Source organism: Squalius cephalus (genome assembly GCF_949319135.1).
Source record: "Squalius cephalus genome assembly, chromosome: 1".
Taxonomy (NCBI): Eukaryota; Metazoa; Chordata; class Actinopteri; order Cypriniformes; family Leuciscidae; genus Squalius; species Squalius cephalus.
Genome location: NC_137122.1, coordinates 56,900,000 through 56,922,729, shown reverse-complemented (window position 1 = coordinate 56,922,729; position 22,730 = coordinate 56,900,000). Strand labels below are relative to the sequence as shown.

The window sequence follows — 22,730 nt, the reverse complement described above, 5'->3', positions numbered from 1 at the left end:
ACAGCTTCGAAGTCATTTCGATGGTAAACGAACTCGTAGTTGGGCGAATCATCCTGATAGCGACTTGCTTTACGGCACAACGTCACATATGTCAACAACATATGAAGCGGCCTCTGTGGAAGACACTATCACACATTTCAGACGTGAATCATGGCAGTGTCGACGAAGAAAACAAAGAAAGCGCGGTCGGAAGAGTCAAGGAAAAGAAAACGAGAAACGTATTTAAATACAAGTACTCCACAGCGACTCTAGGGGTCGCTGTTTGACAAAAACGGAAACTGCATAGTGTGCCTTTAAATCGATTTTTTTCCTTCCACAGTCCCATCCAGTCGGAAAAGATTAAACATGTTTTACATTTTGAGCCGATTTTGGAGCACAATTTCAGAACTATTGTTTTCATTTGTCCAACATCTCCTAGAAACAAGGCACATTTCCACACGAGTTTGTTGTGAAAGTGGTAGTGTCAGATCCTCAGCGCGATGGACGTTTTTTCCTCTGTAACATTTGACAAAGTTGGCAAGTCTATGTTTCCTAGTGTTTTTGCAATCTGTTCAGTTTTTAAAGGTTGAGTAGTGTATTTCAGACTTAATTGGACTTCAGTACCATGGAGCGCAACAACCTACACTCAACAGAGAGACAGCACTGAAGATCATGTCATTTATTGAAGGCAAGGCAGCACTAGCCAAAGAAAAAGAGCTATTGAGGCACATTTTAGCTTAAAGTGAAATGGTGGAGGATTATTGTATGTGTCTCTATTTTACAAGTCATCGTCTGACTGACACATTGGCTTTTTAAGAATGAGATATAAGAGTGAAAACTGCTCTGTCGGATCATCTTTCCACAGCAGATACTGTAAGTATTTCTGTCAGGGCTTTTGCTTTCATCATGATAGGGAGAAACAGGCTGTGTTTTCTTGGTCAAATGTTGTCTGTTCTGACATCTTTGAAGACATTCAGCCTTTTTTGCATTTTTCCAATGAGAACCAATACATTCTGGCATAAAAATCGGTTCAGGGAAGCCCATGTTGTTTTTGAAGAATATTGAAACATGATAGAAAATGTCTCCATCAATTCTGAAGGATATACAGTACAAAGAAACGCATGTGCAAATATGCAGCTTTACAGCATTAACATACTGCATCTATTAGCAGTATTTCAACAATTTACCAGTGAATTTCATAAAACCTGTCAAGAACACTCTTGGATCATATTTCAGCCCAAAAAGAAACAAAATAAATACATTAATTTCTGCCTTTTTCTGGCATTGTGACAATATTTTCATGATAATAGCATATTTGCTTATTACATTAATCCAAAAAAATAAAAATAATAATAATTCTCAGTATATGGAAAGAAAAACAGCAATATATTTATTATAATATAATATAATATAATATAATATAATATAATATAATATAATATAATATAATATAATACATCATGGAGGCATTTGTTGACTTAAATATTAGATTTTTTTTGTTTTTAAGTTTAAAAAAGACAGTAACATGAATAAGCTGTCATTGGTATGACGCAGAAGCTCTGTTCCTAACAAAACTCGGTTAATGTCTATGTTAAAGAGCATGTAATGCATCGGAGTTGGGTGTTTGCAGTGTTCAGTGTTGTTTGAAGTTAGCATTTAGCTTCAGGTTAATACAAAGACACACAAAACAATCTCTAGTCTGAGAATCATGTTCTATTCTGATATTCTTTGTTCTAAGTATAGGCACAACATGACAAGTTTCAGGTGTCGAGTGATATTTCTGTTCTCACGAAGCCTCAAAATCACAGTCAAATAGAGCAAATCTGATGTTTCAAACACAGCTAACTGAAGCGGGATTTTGGACCAATGAGGTTTCACTGTGGGCGGGGCCAACCAGATGTTTTGTCATACACTGCTGCAGGATTTACGTTCACACATACAGTGATTTCATCAGCTCATCGCGTGGCAGTATATGTGGTCATTCCTACTCTGTGCTCAATTGATAATTAATCATTTCTTTTAGAAGGGTATATGTATATTGTAAATGTTATTTATATATAGGCCTGATGCCCGCTTGATTTTGGAAATCACCAATTCTCATTGAAAATGAGTGACTACTGTACATGTAAATCACCATATGTGTGAACACCTCTTAACATGGAAGAGATCGCTTGACACTGCTGTACTAAATGACTCAGTTATTTCTACAAGGCTACTCAGATAATTATTTTTCAATAAGGAAAAGTAATTGAGAAGTCAAAGTAGAAGATGACAAGTGTAAAACTACATACAGCTCATTAAATCGCTGTACTCTGACTCAGATGTTGCGTTCTCTCTCTCTCTCTGCCCTCAGAACTCATGTCTGTGATACATGTCTGGATCGTAGTATTTGGTGACCACCACGCGGTTAGCAAACTTGCGTCCCGTCAGCGCTTGCATGGCCTTCTGGCATTCAGCAGCAGAGACGTACTCCACGAAAATCTGCAACAGAGAGAAACTACCGCTATAAGACAAGCCTTAGAGTATGAATAAGTATTGAGAAGTATTAAAACAGCATTATTGAGATACTATTATAGTTTTCGTTAATATTTTGAGTTGCCAATTCAGTGATAATCTCTTTGCTAACTGCATTAGCACATGCATGAGTGCGTTTGTTTGCTAGCAGGGATTCACGTTAGTTTTAATCATTTAGCTTCACTAATTTTATTTTAACAAATATAATTTTTTAGCACACTCAAATGAAATAAGTTCACAGTACTAATTATTACCAAAGTACAAATATTTTATATTTATATAAATGGCAATTTAAGACAATCAACAATTTCCTGAGTTAATTCATTTCATGGTATTATAACGGTAACATACTATAAATAAAATTACAGTAAAGAACTGTAAATTAACAGCTGCTCTTGTTTTGCTGCTTTCGCAGTTGTGCTGTGCTTTTACAGTACAATTGTAGTTGATGATTTATGGTACTTTTGTAAATTTACAATCTTACTGGCAACCAAAATTGCCAGTAAGTTACTGTGAGTTTTACAGTAATTATTAGCGTAGTTTTCATTTTCATATTTTTAATGTTAAGTAACATTTAATTTTTAATGTTAAAGGGGGGGTACAATGGTGTTTCATGTATTCAGAGTTGTTTACAGTGTTAAAGAGATAGATTCTCATGCTAAACATGGGCAAAGTTTAAAAAATATATTTTGGACGAATAACGGAGAATTTCTATGCTGAAAATCTTACTTCCGGGTTGGTACAAGTTTCGGCTGGTTTTTTTAGATCGTGGATCTAATGACGTAGATAAGAGTGGAACTCCTTATATGAGCATTTCTCTCGGAAAAGCTCGCCCGCGCACACGTCGACTAGAGGAGAGCGAGACCGCGCACATCAACGCGCTTCAACAGGAGATCATCGGCGCCCGCGCTTCATAGGATTTGTTCAAGAATGTCTCCAAAAAAGTGTGTTTTTGGATGTGAGGGAAAGCTTACCGTGTTCAGTTTTCCAAAGAACCCAGTGTTACAAGAACAGTGGATGCAGTTTGTTTTTCCGGGGCAGCAACGGAGTGTAGGAAGTGCGGTTGTGTGTTCTGGTCGTTTCAGTGACGAATGTTTTATTAACAAGGCTCAGGTCGACGCTGGATTTGCAAATCGTTTGCTATTAAAACGTGGAGCGGTCCCAGTGATAAAAGACCCCATTCATGTAAGTACAACTGGATCAGATTTCTGTCTTTTGCTGGAAATCAAGAACTACCGCTTGACTCTATAGCTCCGCCTCCAGGACCTCGGCTTTTTCCGGAGAGAATCGGAAAGCTGTATTTTTCTTTTCTAAATATAATAAAACTAAACACTTTTTTGAGATATTAAGGATGCACTACTACTCTATAGGTACTCAAGATTAACATGAGATTAGGTGAAACTGTGCATGTTATGTACCCTTTAAGTAATTTTAAGTTTTTAGTTTGTAATGTTAAGTAATTTTGTTGTGTTTTTGTCTTTTTATTCGTTTTTTGTTGATGTTTAAATGTCTATATAGTTTTTATTTTATTTCAGATTTAGCTTTAATTATTTTAGTACATCAAATTCAAATAAACGAAATTAAGAAATGTTGCCGTGGCAACTACCCTAAAGTAAATACGTTTTGTTTATATTTTGTGTTATTTCAGTTAATGCTTATTTTGTTTCAAGTAAGAACATGTTTTTTTTTTATGGTTTTAGTTTAACTTAATAATAATCTTGTATTAAGAATAACTACAATGATGCAATCTGAGGCTATACAGCCTCAGTAATAAATTAAAAAAATTAATAAAATTACAATTCGAATTCGCTCAAAATTTACATTTTGTCCCCATTTATTAATCTTCATGCTGTTCCAAAGCTATATATATTTTTTATATATTTTTTATAAATATCCAATATGCACTCTTTTATAAAATAACAAGGTAAGTAAATAATGGCAGAATTTTAATTCACTGTAGAGCTGAACTATTCCTCGAATCCTATTAAAATAAAGGTTTGGTTGGGGAACATTGATTATGTGAATGTTTTCAGGTTATTTCCTACTCCTGAAGGCGCTCATCACCTTCCCACAGCCTGGCACCTCCACACCATCCACCGGCCTCGGGATCTCGATAGAGCGCACTGTGCCGTACTTGCAGCACTCCTCACGGATGTCCTCCAGGATCTCCTCATAGTCCTCGTCGTCCAGCAGCTCCTCCGGCATGACCATGTTCAGCAGACACAACACCTCGGTGGGCAGGCCGGAGTTCTGCACCCGCTGCAGTCCCGGGACCTGGAGCGTGACTGGCGTCTCTACGACAGCAGTCTGCATGCAGAGAAGACGTGATGCGAGACTGCACCTCTGACACAGCTGAGAGCTTGAAGATGGCCATATACAGTACTGTGCAAAAGTATTAGGCATGTTAATACACCACCCCCTCCCCCCCCCCCCCCCCCCCCAAAAAATGGTTTTAAGTCAGTTATGTATATCTTTTGCTGTAGTGTGTCAGTAGGAAATATCAGTTTACATTTCCAAACATTCTTTTTGCCATTAATTGTAATAATCCAGTGAGATTTGTGTATGCACAAGGAGTCTGACAACAGCCGGTATGATCTGATCTCACCATCATCGAGTCCGTCTGTGATTACATGAAGAAACCTGAGACAGACTAAATCCAGAAGAACTGCGGGAATGTCTCCGAGACACTTGAAGAAACCTTCCTGCAAAGCTACCTGAAAAACTATGCGCAAGTGTACCTGGACAAAAGCCGTTTTAAACGCAAAGGGTCGTTACACCATATATTGATTTGAATTAGTTAATAGAAGTTAAATCACAAATAAATTCAATTTGTGATTTTATTTTTGAAAGCATTCTCACTTTACAGCATTTTAACACAAGTGCCAGTACTTTTCACAGTACTGTAGCTTTGCAGGAAGGTTTCTTCAAGCGTCTCGGAGACATTCCCGCAGTTCTTCTGGATTTAGTCTGTCTCAGTTTCTTCTGTTTCTTCATGTAATCACAGACGGACTCGATGATGGTGAGATCAGATCATACCGGCTGCTGTCAGACTCCTTGTGCATACACAAATCTCACTGGATTATTACAATTAATGGCAAAAAGAATGTTTGGAAATGTAAACTGATATTTCCTACTGACACACTACAGCAAAAGATATACATAACTGACTTAAAACCATTTTTTTTGGGGGGGGGGGGGGGGGGTATTAACATGCCTAAGACTTTTGCACAGTACTGTAAGTAAACAGCTTCATTGTTCTTGTCAATAATGACCAGCTGTTATGGCAAAATAATAAGACATTCATGAACTGCTGTGTTGAAGTGTGGAGGGCTGGAACTTACAGGATTGGCATTCTTGGCGCCCACACTTGCCCTCTGGACGATGAGCTTTTTATCGCCGAGCTGCATGCCATGTAATCCAGCTACTGCCTGAACAAAACACAACCGCTATCTGAGTCAATCTCACAAAGACATTTATAGGACATTTTTGACCTATCATTGACCATCCTTAACATAATAGTCTTAGGGTACGTTTACACGACAACGATATGCTTAAAACTGAGAAGTTTTTACTTTGAGTTCTCCACGTACAGACGACACCATTGTCAAAACGGTCCTCATTTACACGGACCCGCGAAAACGTCTAAAACGCCGAATTCTTCTGCCAGGCCTTTAGATGGCGATTCAAAACTATAGACCTTATGCGCCAGAGAAACGAGGGCGCCGCCATCTTTAGAATATTGTCTTTTAACTTCAGTTTTCAGGATTTACTTAATGTAAAGTTAACGAAAGTTATCATGAGCACTGTAATGTTTAAAACAGATGACTTAACAAATGTCAGTAGACCGGGAAGATTTTAAAACGAGCCGTTCATTAATAAACACGCAAAATCGCTGTGAAAATACAGACCGGAAGTCAAAAGACAAAGAAAGCAGTGCTGAAAATGGGCGGGGCAACATCAGGTCTATAGACTGAACACGTTATATGCATGTGTGTGACGTCATCGTCTTCAGTGATTCGCGTTTTTGTTGTTTACACGGAGACCGTTCTCAAAAACGTGCACTTTGAAACCCTTTTCAAAACTTTGCGTTTTCAGGCACCCAAAACGCCGCTGTCGTGTAAACGAACGGCCAAAACACATAAAAAGTTTTATGTTTTTAGTTGAAAATGGTTTCGTGTAAACAGTAAACTGTAAAACAAAATAAAAAAGTTAATAATAAAATATATATACTGTATATATACACAGATGTGCCAAAACATTACGACAACCTGCCTAATATGATGTTGGTCTTCCACATGCTGCCAAAACAGCCCCTGTCGAGGCATGGACTCTATGAGACCCCTGAAGGTGTCCTGTGGTTTCTGGCACCAAGACGTTAGCAGCAGATCCTTCAATTCCTGTAGGTTGTGAGGTGGAGCCACAGTGGATCGAACTTGTTGGTACAGTAAATCTCACAGATGCTCAAATGGATTGAGATCTGGAGAATTTGGAGTCCAGGGCAACACCTTGAACTCTTCATCATGTTTCTCAAACCATTCCTGAACAATGTGTGGCAGGGTGCATTATCCTGCTGAAGGAGGCCACTTCCACCAGGGAACATCATTGTCAGGAACGCTCGCGTGCCCATTGTAGGCACTTTCGGCGATGGACAGGGGTCATCATAGGCACTCTGATTGCTCTGCAGCTACTCTGCCTATACGCAGCAGATGCACTGTGTGTTGTGACACAATCCTCCCAAAACCATCATTCAAATTGTGTGTGACTTCTGGTGCCACAGTAGATCTTCTATTGGCTCAGATCAGACAGAATAGCATTCGTTGCTATTGTGCATCAATGAGCCTCGGGCGCCCAACACTAAGTCGATGATTTGTGGTTTGTCCCTCTTTGGACCACTGTTGGTAAATTCACATCACTGCTGACCAAGAGCAACCCACAAGCCTTGCCGTTTCAGAGATACTCTGACTCAATCGCCTTGCCATACCAATTTGGCCCTTGTCAAAGTCACTCACATCTTTATTCCTGCCCATTTCTCCTGTATCCAACATGTTGATTACAAGAACTGATTATTTGCTTACCATCTAATCTACCCAGATCTTAATATGTGGCCTTGTTAGGAGATGATCAACGATATTCGCTTCACTTGTGTTTGGTCATAATGTTTTGGCTCATCGGTGTAGAGTCCTTGATATGTAATAAGCAAATAATTAGCTAAATATATCTTTATATATCTTTGACATTTGGGATGAAATATAACCCGTTTATGTCCTTGACATGTTTTATGAGATTCATTTTGACTTCACTTTTAAATAATATATGTGCATTAACCAATAATGATCCATGTAAACTAAGAGGATCTGTTCCTTTGATACTTAAACCTGAATTGACTGACCTGGTCAGTCGCGCTGATATCCACATATTCACAGAAAGCATAGCCTTTGGACAGTGATGTGGCACTGTCTTTCACAAGGTTGAAGGCTTTGAGAGGACCGAATGATGTCAGGAGCTCTTTAACCTGCACAACAGTCGAGGACACACAGGCATGTGAACACAACAGCAGCAGAAAGCTCAAATCCTACCCAATCCTGTCCAGTGAACCCATGATGGGGGTGTACAAGATGGCAGGTCCAATAGAGCGCAACAGTGGCTTCTGGGAGTTAAAATCTCATTCACTGTCTCCAAAGAGAAATAGAGATTTTTTTAAACAATAATGGATAAAACTGCATAAGCTCATGATTACATGATTCAAAATATTGAACTTCATTCCCTCATAAAGAGGTTATTATACAGTCTTATACTTTTGTATACTCACTTTTAGGTTTTAAAGTCCCCCTGTGCTGAAAATCCAGCTTTTAATGTTGTTTATATGTCTGTGTGGTGTTTTTAATATGCTTAAAGACAAACCATGTGTAAATTCATAAGTCGACACCATTGCTGAGTATTTTCTCCTTAAAACTGCAGTGAATCAAAGACAGTCTCAAAAACACGGTTTGAAATCGCTGGTGTTTCTGACGTCACAAACTACCTTGTAACCAATAACGTGTGATCGTCAACGAGCTGGTGTGAGTGAGTGGAGGCAGGGTTCATTTGCATATTCATAGAACCACGTATACTAAATGAGGCAAGGGTGTAGAGTTACATTCAAGCTATTAAGGCATGAAGAAATTTTAAATATGTAATTTTGGTGATCAAAGATGAGTTTTAAGGGATAAAAATATTGACTACAGGGAGACTGAAATGAAAAGAAAATATACTTCTGAAACCAAGGCCACTGAAAAGGTCAGCTGTTGCGCTCTATTCCTGCAGTACATCGACACACCATGACACATGTTGAACACAAGAAAACATTATTATCTTGATTTTCCCTTCTTTTTATGAATGCAGAAGGGTACGATTCTAGTGGTCTTCACTCCAGCCCTTCTCAATACTACAATAATTATTATGATTTGTGCAATACATTTATTCAATGTAACTACAGTTGTGTTTCTGAGTCTTAAGGGGCGGTTACTCTACACTTTTTGTTCCACTGGAAAATGTGGAACACAAGAAACTAATTCATGTGAAGGTTTTGATGAAGCTTGAGGAACTCGAATTTGTCACATGAAGACGTGTGACCAATAGAAGAATGACCTGTCACAGGATTTGAAAAATGTAAAAAGAGTCATATGACGATGTCATATGTCGTCCATTGCAGTGTCCGAAGAATTTCACATGCTCAAAGCCTAGTGTAAGCGCCCCTTCAAACTGCCCCCTCCTGGTTTAGACTATGACAAAGCGCAATTTCTTAAAGCAGTCACATACAAAAGTGCCACTATTATGCTATTTTAAAGGTTCCTAATTTTGTTTCGGAGGTCAGGTTTACATGCATCCAAGGTAGAAAAAATAAAAATAAATAATAATTGTATTCTCATAATATATATTGCTGCATCACCTCTTTTTTCACAGTGTCTGATATTGTAATTGGTTTACACTGCTCTAATTGGTCAGATGGTCCAGTCTGTTGTGATTGGTCTGCTCTGATTGGTCAGATGGCACAGTCTGTTGTGATTGGTCTACTCTGCTCTGATTGGTCAGATGGCCCAGTCTGTTGTGATTGGTCTACTCTGCTCTGATTGGTCAGATGGCCCAGTCTGTTGTGATTGGTCTACTCTGCTCTGATTGGTCAGATGACCCAGTCTGTTGTGATTGGTCTACTCTGCTCTGATTGGTCAGATGGCACAGTCTGTTGTGATTGGTCTACTCTGCTCTGATTGGTCAGATGGCACAGTCTGTTGTGATTGGTCTACTCTGCTCTGATTGGTCAGATGGCCCAGTCTGTTGTGATTGGTCTACTCTGCTCTGATTGGTCAGATGACCCAGTCTGTTGTGATTGGTCTACGTCTACTCTGCTCTGATTGGTCAGATGGCCCAGTCTGTTGTGATTGATATACTCTGCTCTGATTGGTCAGATGGCACAGTCTGTTGTGATTGGTCTACTCTGCTCTGATTGGTCAGATGGTCCAGTCTGTTGTGATTGGTCTACTCTGCTCTGATTGGTCAGATGGCCCAGTCTGTTGTGATTGGTCTACTCTGCTCTGATTGGTCAGATGGTCCAGTCTGTTGTGATTGGTCTACTCTGCTTTGATTGGTCAGATGGCCCAGTCTGTTGTGATTGGTCTACTCTGCTCTGATTGGTCAGATGGCCCAGTCTGTTGTGATTGGTCTACTCTGCTCTGATTGGTCAGATGGCCCAGTCTGCTGTGATTGGTCTACTCTGCTCTGATTGGTCAGATGGCCCAGTCTGTTGTGATTGGTCTACTCTGCTCTGTTTGGTCAGATGGCCCAGTCTGTTGTGATTGGTCTACTCTGCTCTGATTGGTCAGATGGCCCAGTCTGTTGTGATTGGTCTACTCTGCTCTGATTGGTCAGATGGCCCAGTCTGCTGTGATTGGTCTACTCTGCTCTGATTGGTCAGATGGCCCAGTCTGTTGTGATTGGTCTACTCTGCTCTGATTGGTCAGATGGCCCAGTCTGTTGTGACTGGTCTACTCTGCTCTGATTGGTCAGATGGCCCAGTCTGCTGTGATTGGTCTACTCTGCTCTGATTGGTCAGATGGCCCAGTCTGTTGTGATTGGTCTACTCTGCTCTGTTTGGTCAGATGGCCCAGTCTGTTGTGATTGGTCTACTCTGCTTACGCTTACAGCATGTGTCGGAAACTAAACGACCATTAGCATATCTGAATTTCAGCTTCAGATCTTCCTCAGCACTTGATAAACAGTGGCTATGTTGACATGCACAACTTTTGTTTCAATCGGACTGAATTCATTCCAATTGCTAAATCTGAATGTAGTGTTTACATGAACGCTAAACGTGATTGGGTTAATGTGCGCATTTATATGTCACAAGCTTCAAATCGGAATAGATTTTTTGACATGCGCACAGAATATACAGAGTTTCAAGCTGTTTGTGCATAGGCCTACTAACTTATATATATTTATCACGCAGTAAAAATGCCCAAAACCAGTCGAAAGGAGAGTTTTAGAATGATGGAACACTCATTTATATGACACTTTATTCAACAGGAACAAGAGCTTGTTCAGCGCGTCACACGTCATTATGCTATTTCAGTGTCATTGCACATGCGCAGTCCTTTCAGTTTCGGTTTTCAATCCGATCAAGTGTTTACATGTCCTCTCGATCGGATCAGAAAAGTAATAAACCACCCCTTTCAATCCGATCGAAATTTCAGTCGAATCGAGCTAAATCGGATCGATTAAGGTGTTTACATTTTAGTTTATATTTTTAGTTTACGGACTTTTCAGTCCGATTGAGCCGTCAATCAGATTTTTTGGTTGCATGTAAACGTGGCCTGTGATATGAACAGTAAAAATGGCGTCAAATTTACCGTATCAATTTGAGCGCGAGTAATTATCCTTTGGAAGTGCATGAAAAGTGGTTTTGCTTTTGCAGCGCAGAAAATCGTCAACATGAACCAAACTCTAACTCCAGACGTAATGCAGGTTCGAGCAGGAATTAAGCCTGGAATTACTGACGACATGTTTCAGGCGGTTCAGATTCAGTTCTTTCTTTTGGAAGACAATAATAAAAAGCATAATAGGGACACTTTAAAATAATGTAAAAAAGGTGCATAAAGAAAGGTCCTTTCTTTGCATGCAATGATAAAAACATTGTTTAACAATCAAAGTTTCTGAAAAATCATTCAGACCAGTCAAAATGAGCCCTACGGTAGACATGAACTGGTCTAACATCAATGTGAGTCACTTCCCCGTTTGTTTTATATGCACATTGCAGAGAGCTGAATTTGCTTCAACCGTTCCAAACATTTCACATTCACAGCCCTCCAAAAGCCCAACCCAGTTACCCAAAGACCCTTTAGTGATGTTCGCGCTCCGAGAGAGTGAAGGAAGAGAGAGGACAGCGAGGGGAGGGTCCCTGCTGACAGGAGGTGAATCCGTGTGAGGAACTGAATGTCTTACTTGCCTTGTGTTACATGTTGGCATGGCAGCAGTAGATCAGAACTACTGAACAAATTATGAGCGCAGACTTAACGATCTTACGGGCCCCTAGCTGGGGGACAAAGTGGGGGAACAAAAAATGAAAGAGCTGTGAGTTTCAAAGCAGTAACAGCGACTGCAAGAAAGAAAATATACGAGAATATGAATGAAATAAATACCAGGGTACATTCAGCTCCAATTGATTAAATTAGTTAGTTAGCTAAAATCCAATTAGATCAATGAGGTGCACCATTACCCAAACCCCCTCGGTTGTGTCTGCAATAGAAACAACAAACTTCTGCAAGCGCACTTATGAAAATATGGTGTGTGACTTCTATCTTTACTCCATCTTCACCTGCACATATAACTGCAAATTTGCTGTAATTACGGGGTCCTATCAAAAATCTAATCAGCTATATTCACACTGCAGCTGAATGTGGACTAGATCCCTCTCATGTGACACAAAATATATGTGGACATATTCAGTTACAATTTTGTTTGCATCAGTGTGAACAGTCAAGTCGGAATTCATGTGATTATTTCAATTTTAACTAATACATCACTTGGACATAATCATAGCATATTATAAGTTAAATTTATTATATTTACTTATTGTACCGTATTTATTTATTATATTCTTATTTTGTGAGCATTTTTCAGCATTGTCAGCCATTAAAATGCATGTAAAAAAGGTGACATTTGGCACACTGGTTGAGGAACACTGGAATATTCCTTGCACTACCAATTGCTCTTTTCATGGGTCAGAAGATTGGGTCAAATTATCAAACACATCAATGACTATGACACATAGCCGCAGTTTTTGGAAGATATTGACATGAAACCTATTTATAATTGCAAACAGAGTTTACAGGGTTGTTTGTTGTTTACAGACAACAAAACAATGTTATTTTACAATATTATAGTATTTATTAATATTTTGAATTAGCTTTTACTTTTATATTTTCAGGTTTAATTTTAGTTAAGTTTTAATTTATTTTATTCTGTGTTTTTGTCATTTTTAAAATGTATTAATTTAATTCCAGTTTCCACTTCAGTAATTTTAGGATTTTAAGTTGCCATGGCAGTTGCCTTTCTAATTTTCGTTTAAGTTTTTAATGTAAGTTTTCGGTTAAGTTTTATATATTAATATTTATATATTATTCAGTTAACCACATTTAATAGTTAAATTTTTAGTTTTAGTTAACAAAAACAACATGGGACAAAGTGAATGAAGGTTGGCCAAAAATCATTATAACCTTGGAATAATTTGGCCTATGATATATATATATATAGTATTTAAATATAGTCTGCAATTTGGAATGAATTTGAGCAGAAAATTAAAAAATGGGCACATTTGCTTGCAGTGTGAACGTAGCCTAAATATCAACATGTATCCATTTCACTCTTTCAATGTGGTTTTAACATTTAAAAATGAAAAAATGATCTACCAGTTAGATTAAAAGTGTCATGGCTGATGATGTTACACTAGGGGGATTTCAGCTACAGACTTTCTGTATGTCAATAAAGTAATATGTACTATTTCCACACATGTATATATTCTGACAAACACAATTTTGAATGGGCAATAAGAACATGGGATACTCTTTGCTAGTGTACACAACCAACTGACCTTAGGTCCTAATAACTGATTAATTGATGGAGAAGCAAGTTTAAGTGTACCTGATCATCATTGAGATAATTTGGTAGACCTCCAATGAAGAGTTTATGAGGGGAGTCCGGTACAACTGTGGAAACAACACCTGAAAACAAGGACAACAGGATTTTAATGCCCTGGAAAATGCAACATAAAAAAATGGTTGTGTTTAAGTCAGTTTCTATATCTTCAAAATATGAATTCAAAACTCAACCCTTTTTGCGGCCTACTGACAATTGCTGTCATTGGCATTGACATTGGTTGACAATGGCATATTTTTTTGGTGTGTCAGAAAAACAGGTAATCCCAACACAAACTGACACCATTAGTTGAGCCAATGTTGTTATGTCTAATCCATAAAAAGAAATCCATTGCAGTTCTGTTTGATGTTGCCAGTGGTGCATAAATTGCAGACTTTGGGCCAGATTTAATAACAGCTTGCGTCAGGGCAGCGCAAACCCTCTTTCCCCTTTAAAAAACCACTGTCATGATTTACCAAAGACAGGCAGAGAGAAATTAGCTATGAAAAGGCGTGAACAATTATTTTTGTTGCTGACCCATTTCCTGCTCTTGGTAGATTGCTTTGGTAGTAATGGAATTAAGCTTCTGCGTCTGTGTACTTTAATTAGTGCATTGACAGTAGACCATCTTTAGAAATTTACAGCCCCGTCGATGCTTATATGGGATTGCAGTCTCACGCTAATTTGCCCTGTTTAGTAAATCTGGCGCTTTATTTTGAAAAAGCCCTGTAGAAAGTTGTACAATGTTTAATAGTCTGCTGATCTAAAACACATGAAAAGGTAAAACATGGCAAAAGTCTTGACCTGGAACATGAAAAGCGGGCTGCTCAGAGATACCGGGAAGAGGGCGGTAGTCATGTGGACGTCTGATCTTCAGCGACTGTCCTTGAAAGATAATGCCATCAAATGCCATGGCCTGAGTGGTTTCATCCACTGATCGAAACTGGGGAAGATAGACAGTCTGATTAAGTCAGGAATAGCTCAGAGTAGCCCAGTTTCATTAAATGTGTTAAATCCTGTGTTCACACTTCACACTGGTTCACACTGGTTCGGTTCTCTTGGTTCTGAAATTCATAATAAAAAATAAAAAAAAAGCAAGATGCCCTTTTGAAATATGTGAGATGTATGGTTTCTTTGAATGGCAAGGGTAAAACAAACATTTTAATTATTGTGACAGATGTGAAGGAGAGGATAATTTATAAATGCGTCAGGATTTACACATATACATATACAAAAATCCAGTGTTAAATTAACACTGCTCAGTGTTCATTCATATGGGTCCACACTACAGGGTTAAAATGCACTGAAACAGTGTTGGAGTTAATGAGATAATTAAGTGATTAATTGAGTGACGATTGAACATTAATGATGAACACCTGCTGTCAACAAGCAGAATCACTGAGGAAAAGGAAACAACAAGAACAGAAAAAAAGAGAAGAGACGAAACACAACCACAACTGACTTCCAGCCATTACACTTATTATTAACCAGTTTGACTTTATTTCATACATCTACGAAAGTTCTTATTGAGAATTAACAGAGGTTTAGATGTTGATGTTTTATTGAATGTTTTTGTTAGTCGCCGTTATGGTCATTAGTGTTTGCTTTAGTTGGGCTCGACTTTTTAACATTACATTTTCTCTTGTCTGCTGCAACTTTGTATTTATAAAGCAGTGCAAGAGAAAATAAGATCAGGTCATGATGGTTAAGTTTTGATAATGATGTAATCATCATGTAATGACCTGATTCACTGATCTCATTCATAGTCTAAAGCTCTGATTATGATTGATGTGTCATTTTAGCAAAGATGATTGTAGCTCTATGATTCTACAGATTGAGATCCATCAGTGATAAACTGAACTATTTCAAAAATACATTTTGCACAGAAACTTCTAATACATCCATTTAAGTATTTTAGAAGGACACCGGTTATCCTTAAGCATTCTGTCCTTTGTAGAGTCGTATCGTGAAATCACGTTTAGTTTTTGGTTCGTTTAGATGTCTTTGGTCCATGTTACATTCATATTTCAGTCAAACCACACCAGAGATTGTTTGGTAGTGGACTGAGACACCCTGAAAAGTTGGGAAAACCGCACTAACAGAGCAATCACACCAGAGTTTTGTTTAAATCAAACCAAACCGGCCAAGTGTGAACACACCCTCATTGGTGCTTTGAACGTCATTTCAGTAGATTTCGTAAAGCTTTGGTTGTCTTCCGATGTCATCATGTGTTTGAAACATGCACAATATTGAAATGCCTAGAACAACAATATGGAAAGATATTTTTATGGCATTAGGCCTATGGATTACATTTGTTTGTTTGCTAAGCAAAACTACAATGGATGTAAACCAGACTTTTAATTAAAACTTTTATGGACCAAATTACATTCGAAATTCAAGTGACTTTACTAATATTAACACTCCACCATTATTATTGTCTTTACAAATATATTCCTATATTCTTTATCATTCTATTGCAGTCTATTTCTGTCAGACTACTTTACTGAGTGACATCCGTATTGTCTCACCTCTAAGAAAGCAAAGTTCTTGTCCTGGTTGATCTGCACTGCGAGCACAGGATTGCTGGGAGCTTGAGACAGTCCTGCAAGTCTCATCTGGGTATTGAAGAATTCAGCCATTGACTCCTGAGAGAAAAACATAAAAGCAGGACTTTCCCAGAGAAATGTCTTTCTTTATATATATATATATATATATAAGTGCATAGAGGAACACTTGACACAACTCTTTACATCAAAACAAACTTCAACTCTCATTTCTAGAAATAACTTTTCATCTGTAACTTTCAAGTAAAATGGCTGATTCATATTTGCACAAGAGGATGAGAACTGAACTGTACAAACAAAATGTTTTGATGGACACTATTCTGGGACACTTACCTCAGTAATGCCAAACGGGATGTTGCCAACATACAGGCGTCGTGCTTGCCTGGTCATCTGGCTGCCAACGGCGGGCACTTGTGTGGGTGCGACTGCCAAACCAGCATTGGTGGATGCAGCCAGCAGGGCAATGCTGGGGATCTGCCCAGCAGCTACATTACAACACAACCAATTCAAGCACAGTTCAGACAAATATTGAATTATTGCATTTGAAAACATGGTGTGCTGTAAAACACCAAAATGTAAAAAAAAAAAAAAACCTTTCAAATGTTAAATGGATGAGAGTTGAGTGTTTCTCACAAAAGAATAGCTACAACAAAAACTCTTAGTCAATCAACTCTTTTACTTCAAATTTAATGTGGCACATCTGAACATTTATGCCCGGTTTCACAGACAAGGCTTAAACTAGTCCCAGACTAAAATGCATGTTTGAGCTGTTTTAACTGAAAGCAACTTGCACTGATATATCTTAAAATATGTAAATGCCGTTGTTTTGTCTCAAGATGCACACCAATAATATTTTTTTCTAAGGCACGTTTATAAAAACTACTTGAATGCCCTGATTTAACTAAGGCCTAATCCTGGCTTAATCTAAGCATGAGTTTTATAATGTTTTACATAATTTGTTTAACTCAAAATTATACCCTGCATCCAATGGAAGCTTGTTTCTGCCATGTAATAAAAAAATATATATATTAAAAAGGTAATTGAGACTTTTTATCTCACAATTCTGACTTTCTTTCTCACCATTGTGAGGCGGCCAGTTGGAGATGACTTGAGCTTTGTGAAATGGCATGTTATCCTGCTGGAAGAAGCTATCAGAAGATGATACAATGTGGTCATAAAGGGATGGAGATGGTCAGCAACAATACTCAGGAAAGCAAAAAAGCATCCCTCACACCATTACACCAGCAGCAGCCTGAACCGCTGATACAAGGCATTATTGATCCATGCTTTCATGCCAAATTCTGACCCGACCATCTGAACGTTGCAGCAGAAATAGAGACTCAGACCAGGTAATGTTTTTCAAGTCTGCTACTGTCCAGTTTTGGTGAGCTAGTGTGAATTGTAGCCTCAGTTTCTTGTTCTCATCTGACATGAGAGTCACCGGTGTGTTTTCTGCTGCTGTAGCTCTTCTGCTTCAAAGTTTGATATGTTGTGTGTTCAGAGACGCTCTTTTGCATTCCTCCATTGTAACGACTTGTAATTTGAGTTACTGTTGCCTTTCTATCAGCTGAATCTGGTCATTCTCCTCTGATCTCTGGCATCAACAAGACATTTTCTCCCACAGAACTGACGCTCAGGGGATTACTCATTTTCTGCCCATTCTCTGTAAACCCTAGAGATGGTTGTATGTGAAGATCTCAGTAGATCATCAGTTTCTGAAATACTCAGACCAGCCCGTCTGGCACCAACAACCAAGACACATTTAAAGTCACTTAAATCACCTTTATTCCTCATTCTGATGCTCAGTTTGAACTTCAGCAGATCTTACTGATCATGTCTACATGTCTAAATGCATTGAGTTGCTGCATGGGATTGGCTGATTAGATATTTGCATTAACAGGTAGTTGAAAAGGTGTACCTAATAAAGTGGCCGGTGAGGTATAAGCTTGCAATTGTGAAAAAAATATCAGAATTAAGAGATAAAAAGTCACTATTTTTTATTCCCTGGCAGTAAAGAGGCTTCCATAGCATCCACTTTGAAAGGTGTCAGTATAAGTAAAAAAATAAATACACACTGAATACATCTTTAATACAGAAACCATTATTTCAATCAATTTTCAGCAAAAACAACTGTCATGATAGCTTTTTTTGGCCACCTAAGCAAAATCATCCCTTATCTATCTCTACTTTAACTGAGGTATTTTAAGTTCGAGCTGCAATGGTAAATGTCTTTCTCCACACATTTTGCTTCATTTCATTTCCTCTGTGTGCGTGCAACATCAGAAGTGCATAGGGAACGGTGATCACGGCAATTACTGTTATCGTGATCTTTGATTACTCATGCCGCACCTTGCATGGCTTTGTACTGCATTGGAGTGATGTGCTCAAAGCCTGAAGGGGGAACATCCCAATACTTGCACATCTTTTTCTTCCTGGTTCGACGTGGAGAATAGCTGAAAAAAAAAAAAAAAAATCAGAGTAGATGGGGAAGATGCCGCACACTTAATCAACTCTGCCAACTATTGTTGTGATGTCAACTTAGAAGACTTTATAGTTTTACAGACAGCAGAAACAGTAAGGGTGAAAGAATAAACAAGTCCTGTGTTGGTTCTGATGGACAGTGTCAGGCTGGTGTTGAGTGGCACCTGTGTTTCTTCTGATCCCGTGAGCTGCTCCTGTGGTCCCGGCTCTTCCGGTCTCGACTGCGACTGCTCTTCCCTCGGCTGCGACTGCTTCTGTCTTTGCTCCAGCTGCACCGCTTCTTGCTGCGACCAGGAGAGCTACTGCGACTCCTCCTCTTATGCCTCTCCCTCTCTCTCTCTGCATGAATAATGTTTCATATTAATGGAAATATCAAGTCTTTAAAAGTGAAAATATAAATGTAATCCAAAATATCTCTGTTCAATATCTAAGAAGAAGCCAGAAGTGCGCTGTTTCCGAACTCCCTGAAACGCCTCCATTGTAGTCTTGAGTTTTCATCCAGGAACGAATACGTCACAATATTCCTCATTTAAATAATTTCCGCCCAAGGCATACGCTAAATAAAGGGGCGGGACCTGGTTGAGTTAGTTAGTGGTTAGTTGAAACTATCAGTTATGATAAGGGGCGGGGCATTTCCCAAACACGCTCAAAGTGTTTGACCAATCACAACACACTGATCCAGTTGACCAATCAGAGCACATTGTGCTTTTCAAAAGGAGGGGCTTCATAGAGACAGGAACTAAACCGGGACTGTCTCCGAAATAACCTCAAATAGGGCACTATTTAAGAGGACCGCCATTTGGTGTCCGAAACCATAGTGGATGTTATCGAGAGCACTCATTCAAACCCACAATGCACCGCAACTAGTGTACGACTGATGTACACTCAACAGCTATTGAATACCCATAATGCACTGTGAGGGTCGTGTCGAATGAATTCCCACATCTGACCCCACCTGAATCATCCATCCATCCTTTTTCCAAACCGCTGGTCCAATGTGGGTACAGCGTAATATCATACAGGTATAAAATCCAATATAATTGTTTAATTAAGGTTTATACATGCTAGTAGTTTCCATGACAGAGTTCAAGAGAAATCTTTTCATTACTACTGGAGCTGCCAGTTTGCATTATTAAACATCAAGCTCAAACTATGCAAAAGCAGCAGCTCTTCCAGCGCTCGGTGTCCGAATTCACTCACTCGTTTTCATTCACTCCTTCAAGTAGACTATATTAGTGGAGTAATGTAGGGAATAGCGAATGAGGGTTTAGGGCAGGGTTTCTCTAACTCGGTTCCTGGAGGGCCACTGTCCTGCACAGTTTAGCTCCAACCCTGATCAAACACACCTGAGCAAGCTAATCAATGTCTTCAGGATCACTAAACTCACAGCTAGCTGTGTTTGATTAGGGTTGGAGCTAAACTGTGCAGGACAGTGGCCCTCCAGGACCGAGTTTAAGAAACCCTGGTTTAGGGGGTGATTTCAGACACAGTCTGAGCGTTACTGACAGACTGGAAAGAGAGGAGCTGCAACAGTGTCAAATATGTGAAAAATAATGTGTTTTTGAACCTTCAAGCATGAAAACCTATTCTAGTACAACCTAAAAACAAAATCAAGTCAAAATATGTCCTGTTTTAATTCCTGTTTAATAGCTATGCAGTTGTTCTGGGTGATACTAGCTCAAATCAAAAGAACGCTCAAGTAAGATATTCTGTTGTCTAGATATGGCTCGAGGTCTATGGGATTTTTCACTTGTTGTATGCTTGCCGTATTTACACAGAATTGAGATGGTATGATAATATGTTATTATTACATTACAAGTATTTAAAGGTCCCATATTGTCAAAACTGACATTTCCTGGCTTTTTTCATGATAACAGAGGTCTAGGGGCTATGATACTACCATATAAGTTTCAAAACAGTCAATCCACAGACAAATGCACACAGCCTGCATAAAGTAGCTGTGCCTTTTCACAAGCCCTGTGACTTCCATATAGTGTAAATGTCAGAACTACTCAGTCACCACCTTCAGTCACCACCCCCACCAATGGTGGTTAACTCAGAAAACAACAGGCCAATCAGAAGAGAGGCTCATGAATATTAAGTAGAGAGACCAAAATTGGCATGTTCTTGGCAGAGCTCCTGAGATAGGAGCTGTACAAATATATTGAGATGGTTTTTGGTACTTATACCGCAAATATATATATATATATATATATAAATATATATATATAAAATATATATTCTTAAGGACATCAAGACCTAAAATAAAACTTCAGAAAGGTGTACAGTATGTGACCTTTAATTAAGAATTTGCATTTGTTGCCATCTGTCAAACCACACACTTAATCACAAGAAAAAACACCTATTTATGAAAGGAATCTGTTTTGTATACATTTGCAAGGCTTACATTCATTATACTGTACTTGACTGGACATTATGCAAGCAACTCAGTATCATATCTAAGTCATATCAGATGTCACTGTGTACGTAAAAGCCACTAACAATACACTTGTGTCACGATTCGGTTCAAAACATGATACTGATCTCACTATGCTTTTCAACCAAATCAAAAATGCAATCAAAGTCAAAAGAGAGTTAAAACGGTAATTATTACTTCTAACATACGCTGTATATTAAACTATTACATCAGTCATAGACCTGAATAGGTTTGGACTTGTTCTTCTTCCCCAATGCACAGGGCAATAGTGACACCAGAATATAAATATTCATAATTCACTTAGCTAAAAATAAAGTATCATGTTAGACACATGCTTGAACTCTATCCCTGACTGCATACATTTAACATGTTTTAAATGTAGTATTTCATTAACTAATGTGTTTTATTTTTCATTTATCAATAATAATAACGTGGAAGCTCAAAGGTGTGACCTTGTGGTTTTGCCATATGTGACATTACCATATCTGATGTAAACTTTAAACACACACAAACACACACACACACACACACACACACACACACACACACACACACACACACACACAGTATTAACCCAGTCTTATCATAACAGTGCTTATATATTTGTTAGGTTTTCAATACTGAAGTATATACTGAAGACGACTAAGAATTATGTTATAAGAACAACTTTACGAAATGTTAGTGGATAATGTTGATAGATTTATTCTCTACACCTGTGGTTCCTCTGCTGGACTTCAGATGGGCACTAAAATCACCAAAACACCAGCTGATTAACAGGGATTGAGCAAAAATGATCAGTAAATGAAGAAAAAGATCCTGTAGCATTTGAACACAGATGACACTTGCTTTGATATTATGTTATCTATGCAATGCAATTCATATATTTATATTTTAATCATTGCTTATGTGTTCAAAAGTGTCCAAATACTTTTGGGGCCACTATTTAGTGTAACTATATCTGTGTAAAATATTATAAATAAATCTGTATTATTTAAAATACATTCTACAATTATGTATGCATGTGTTCCTATGAAGAAACGCAACATGTACATTTAGTTGCATGTGTGATTGACAGATGGCAACATTGCGAAAACTTGAAAACATTATATATTGAAACTAAAATTAAAATAGTTTCAATAGTGTTCATAAACCTATATTAGCCTGGTGACAGTTGCTATCGTTTGTTTATCATTCATCATCACAGTCATTGTTTAGGCTATGTTAATTGTGTTATGCTGTTATGTCCAGGCAGCTGTTTAATAGACTGAAGAAGAGCACACACGAGCACACACACACACACACACACACACACACACGCAGGTCATGAACACTGCAGATGTCTTTACTGTACCTTGCCGATTCTCGCTCAGCTGTTTCTCGAACTCCTCGAAATCAGACATGATCAGATCTGACGGATCAGGCGCTCATGTGAGTCTCAGCTCATAAACACAGGCACTGAACAACACTATAGTGATCCGCTCTCTCATCTGATAACGGTGGCGCGATGTCAACATGTGCTGAAAACGTTTGTTTAGGAAATCAGTCCTATATTTTATAACAGACTTGGAAGCTTCACTGCAGGTCTGGGC

General features: G+C 38.5%; 1 protein-coding gene across 3 annotated transcripts in view; it reads right to left on the bottom strand.

The window, feature by feature from the left end:
• Positions 1-22,730, bottom strand: part of LOC307160335 (splicing factor U2AF 65 kDa subunit-like) — a 161,556-nt gene extending 138,826 nt beyond the window's left edge. Inside the window, exons 1-11 of one of the 3 annotated variants that reach the window (XR_013821531.1) lie at positions 22,493-22,730; positions 18,869-19,043; positions 18,573-18,676; positions 16,557-16,708; positions 16,188-16,304; positions 14,464-14,602; positions 13,666-13,745; positions 7,883-8,005; positions 5,835-5,921; positions 4,558-4,800; positions 2,271-2,460 (exon numbers count right to left, since the gene is read on the bottom strand). Coding sequence is in view for 2 of the 3 variants with exons in the window: in XM_079874358.1 (XP_079730484.1) it covers positions 2,329-2,460; positions 4,558-4,800; positions 5,835-5,921; positions 7,883-8,005; positions 13,666-13,745; positions 14,464-14,602; positions 16,188-16,304; positions 16,557-16,708; positions 18,573-18,676; positions 18,869-19,043; positions 22,493-22,541 (1,401 nt within the window). In the remaining variant the exon portion in view is untranslated. Of the gene's footprint in view, positions 1-1,346; positions 2,461-4,557; positions 4,801-5,834; positions 5,922-7,882; positions 8,006-13,665; positions 13,746-14,463; positions 14,603-16,187; positions 16,305-16,556; positions 16,709-18,572; positions 18,677-18,868; positions 19,044-22,492 lie in introns of those variants that run through there. The other 2 variants (XM_079874358.1, XM_079874357.1) reach the window with 2 other exon arrangements.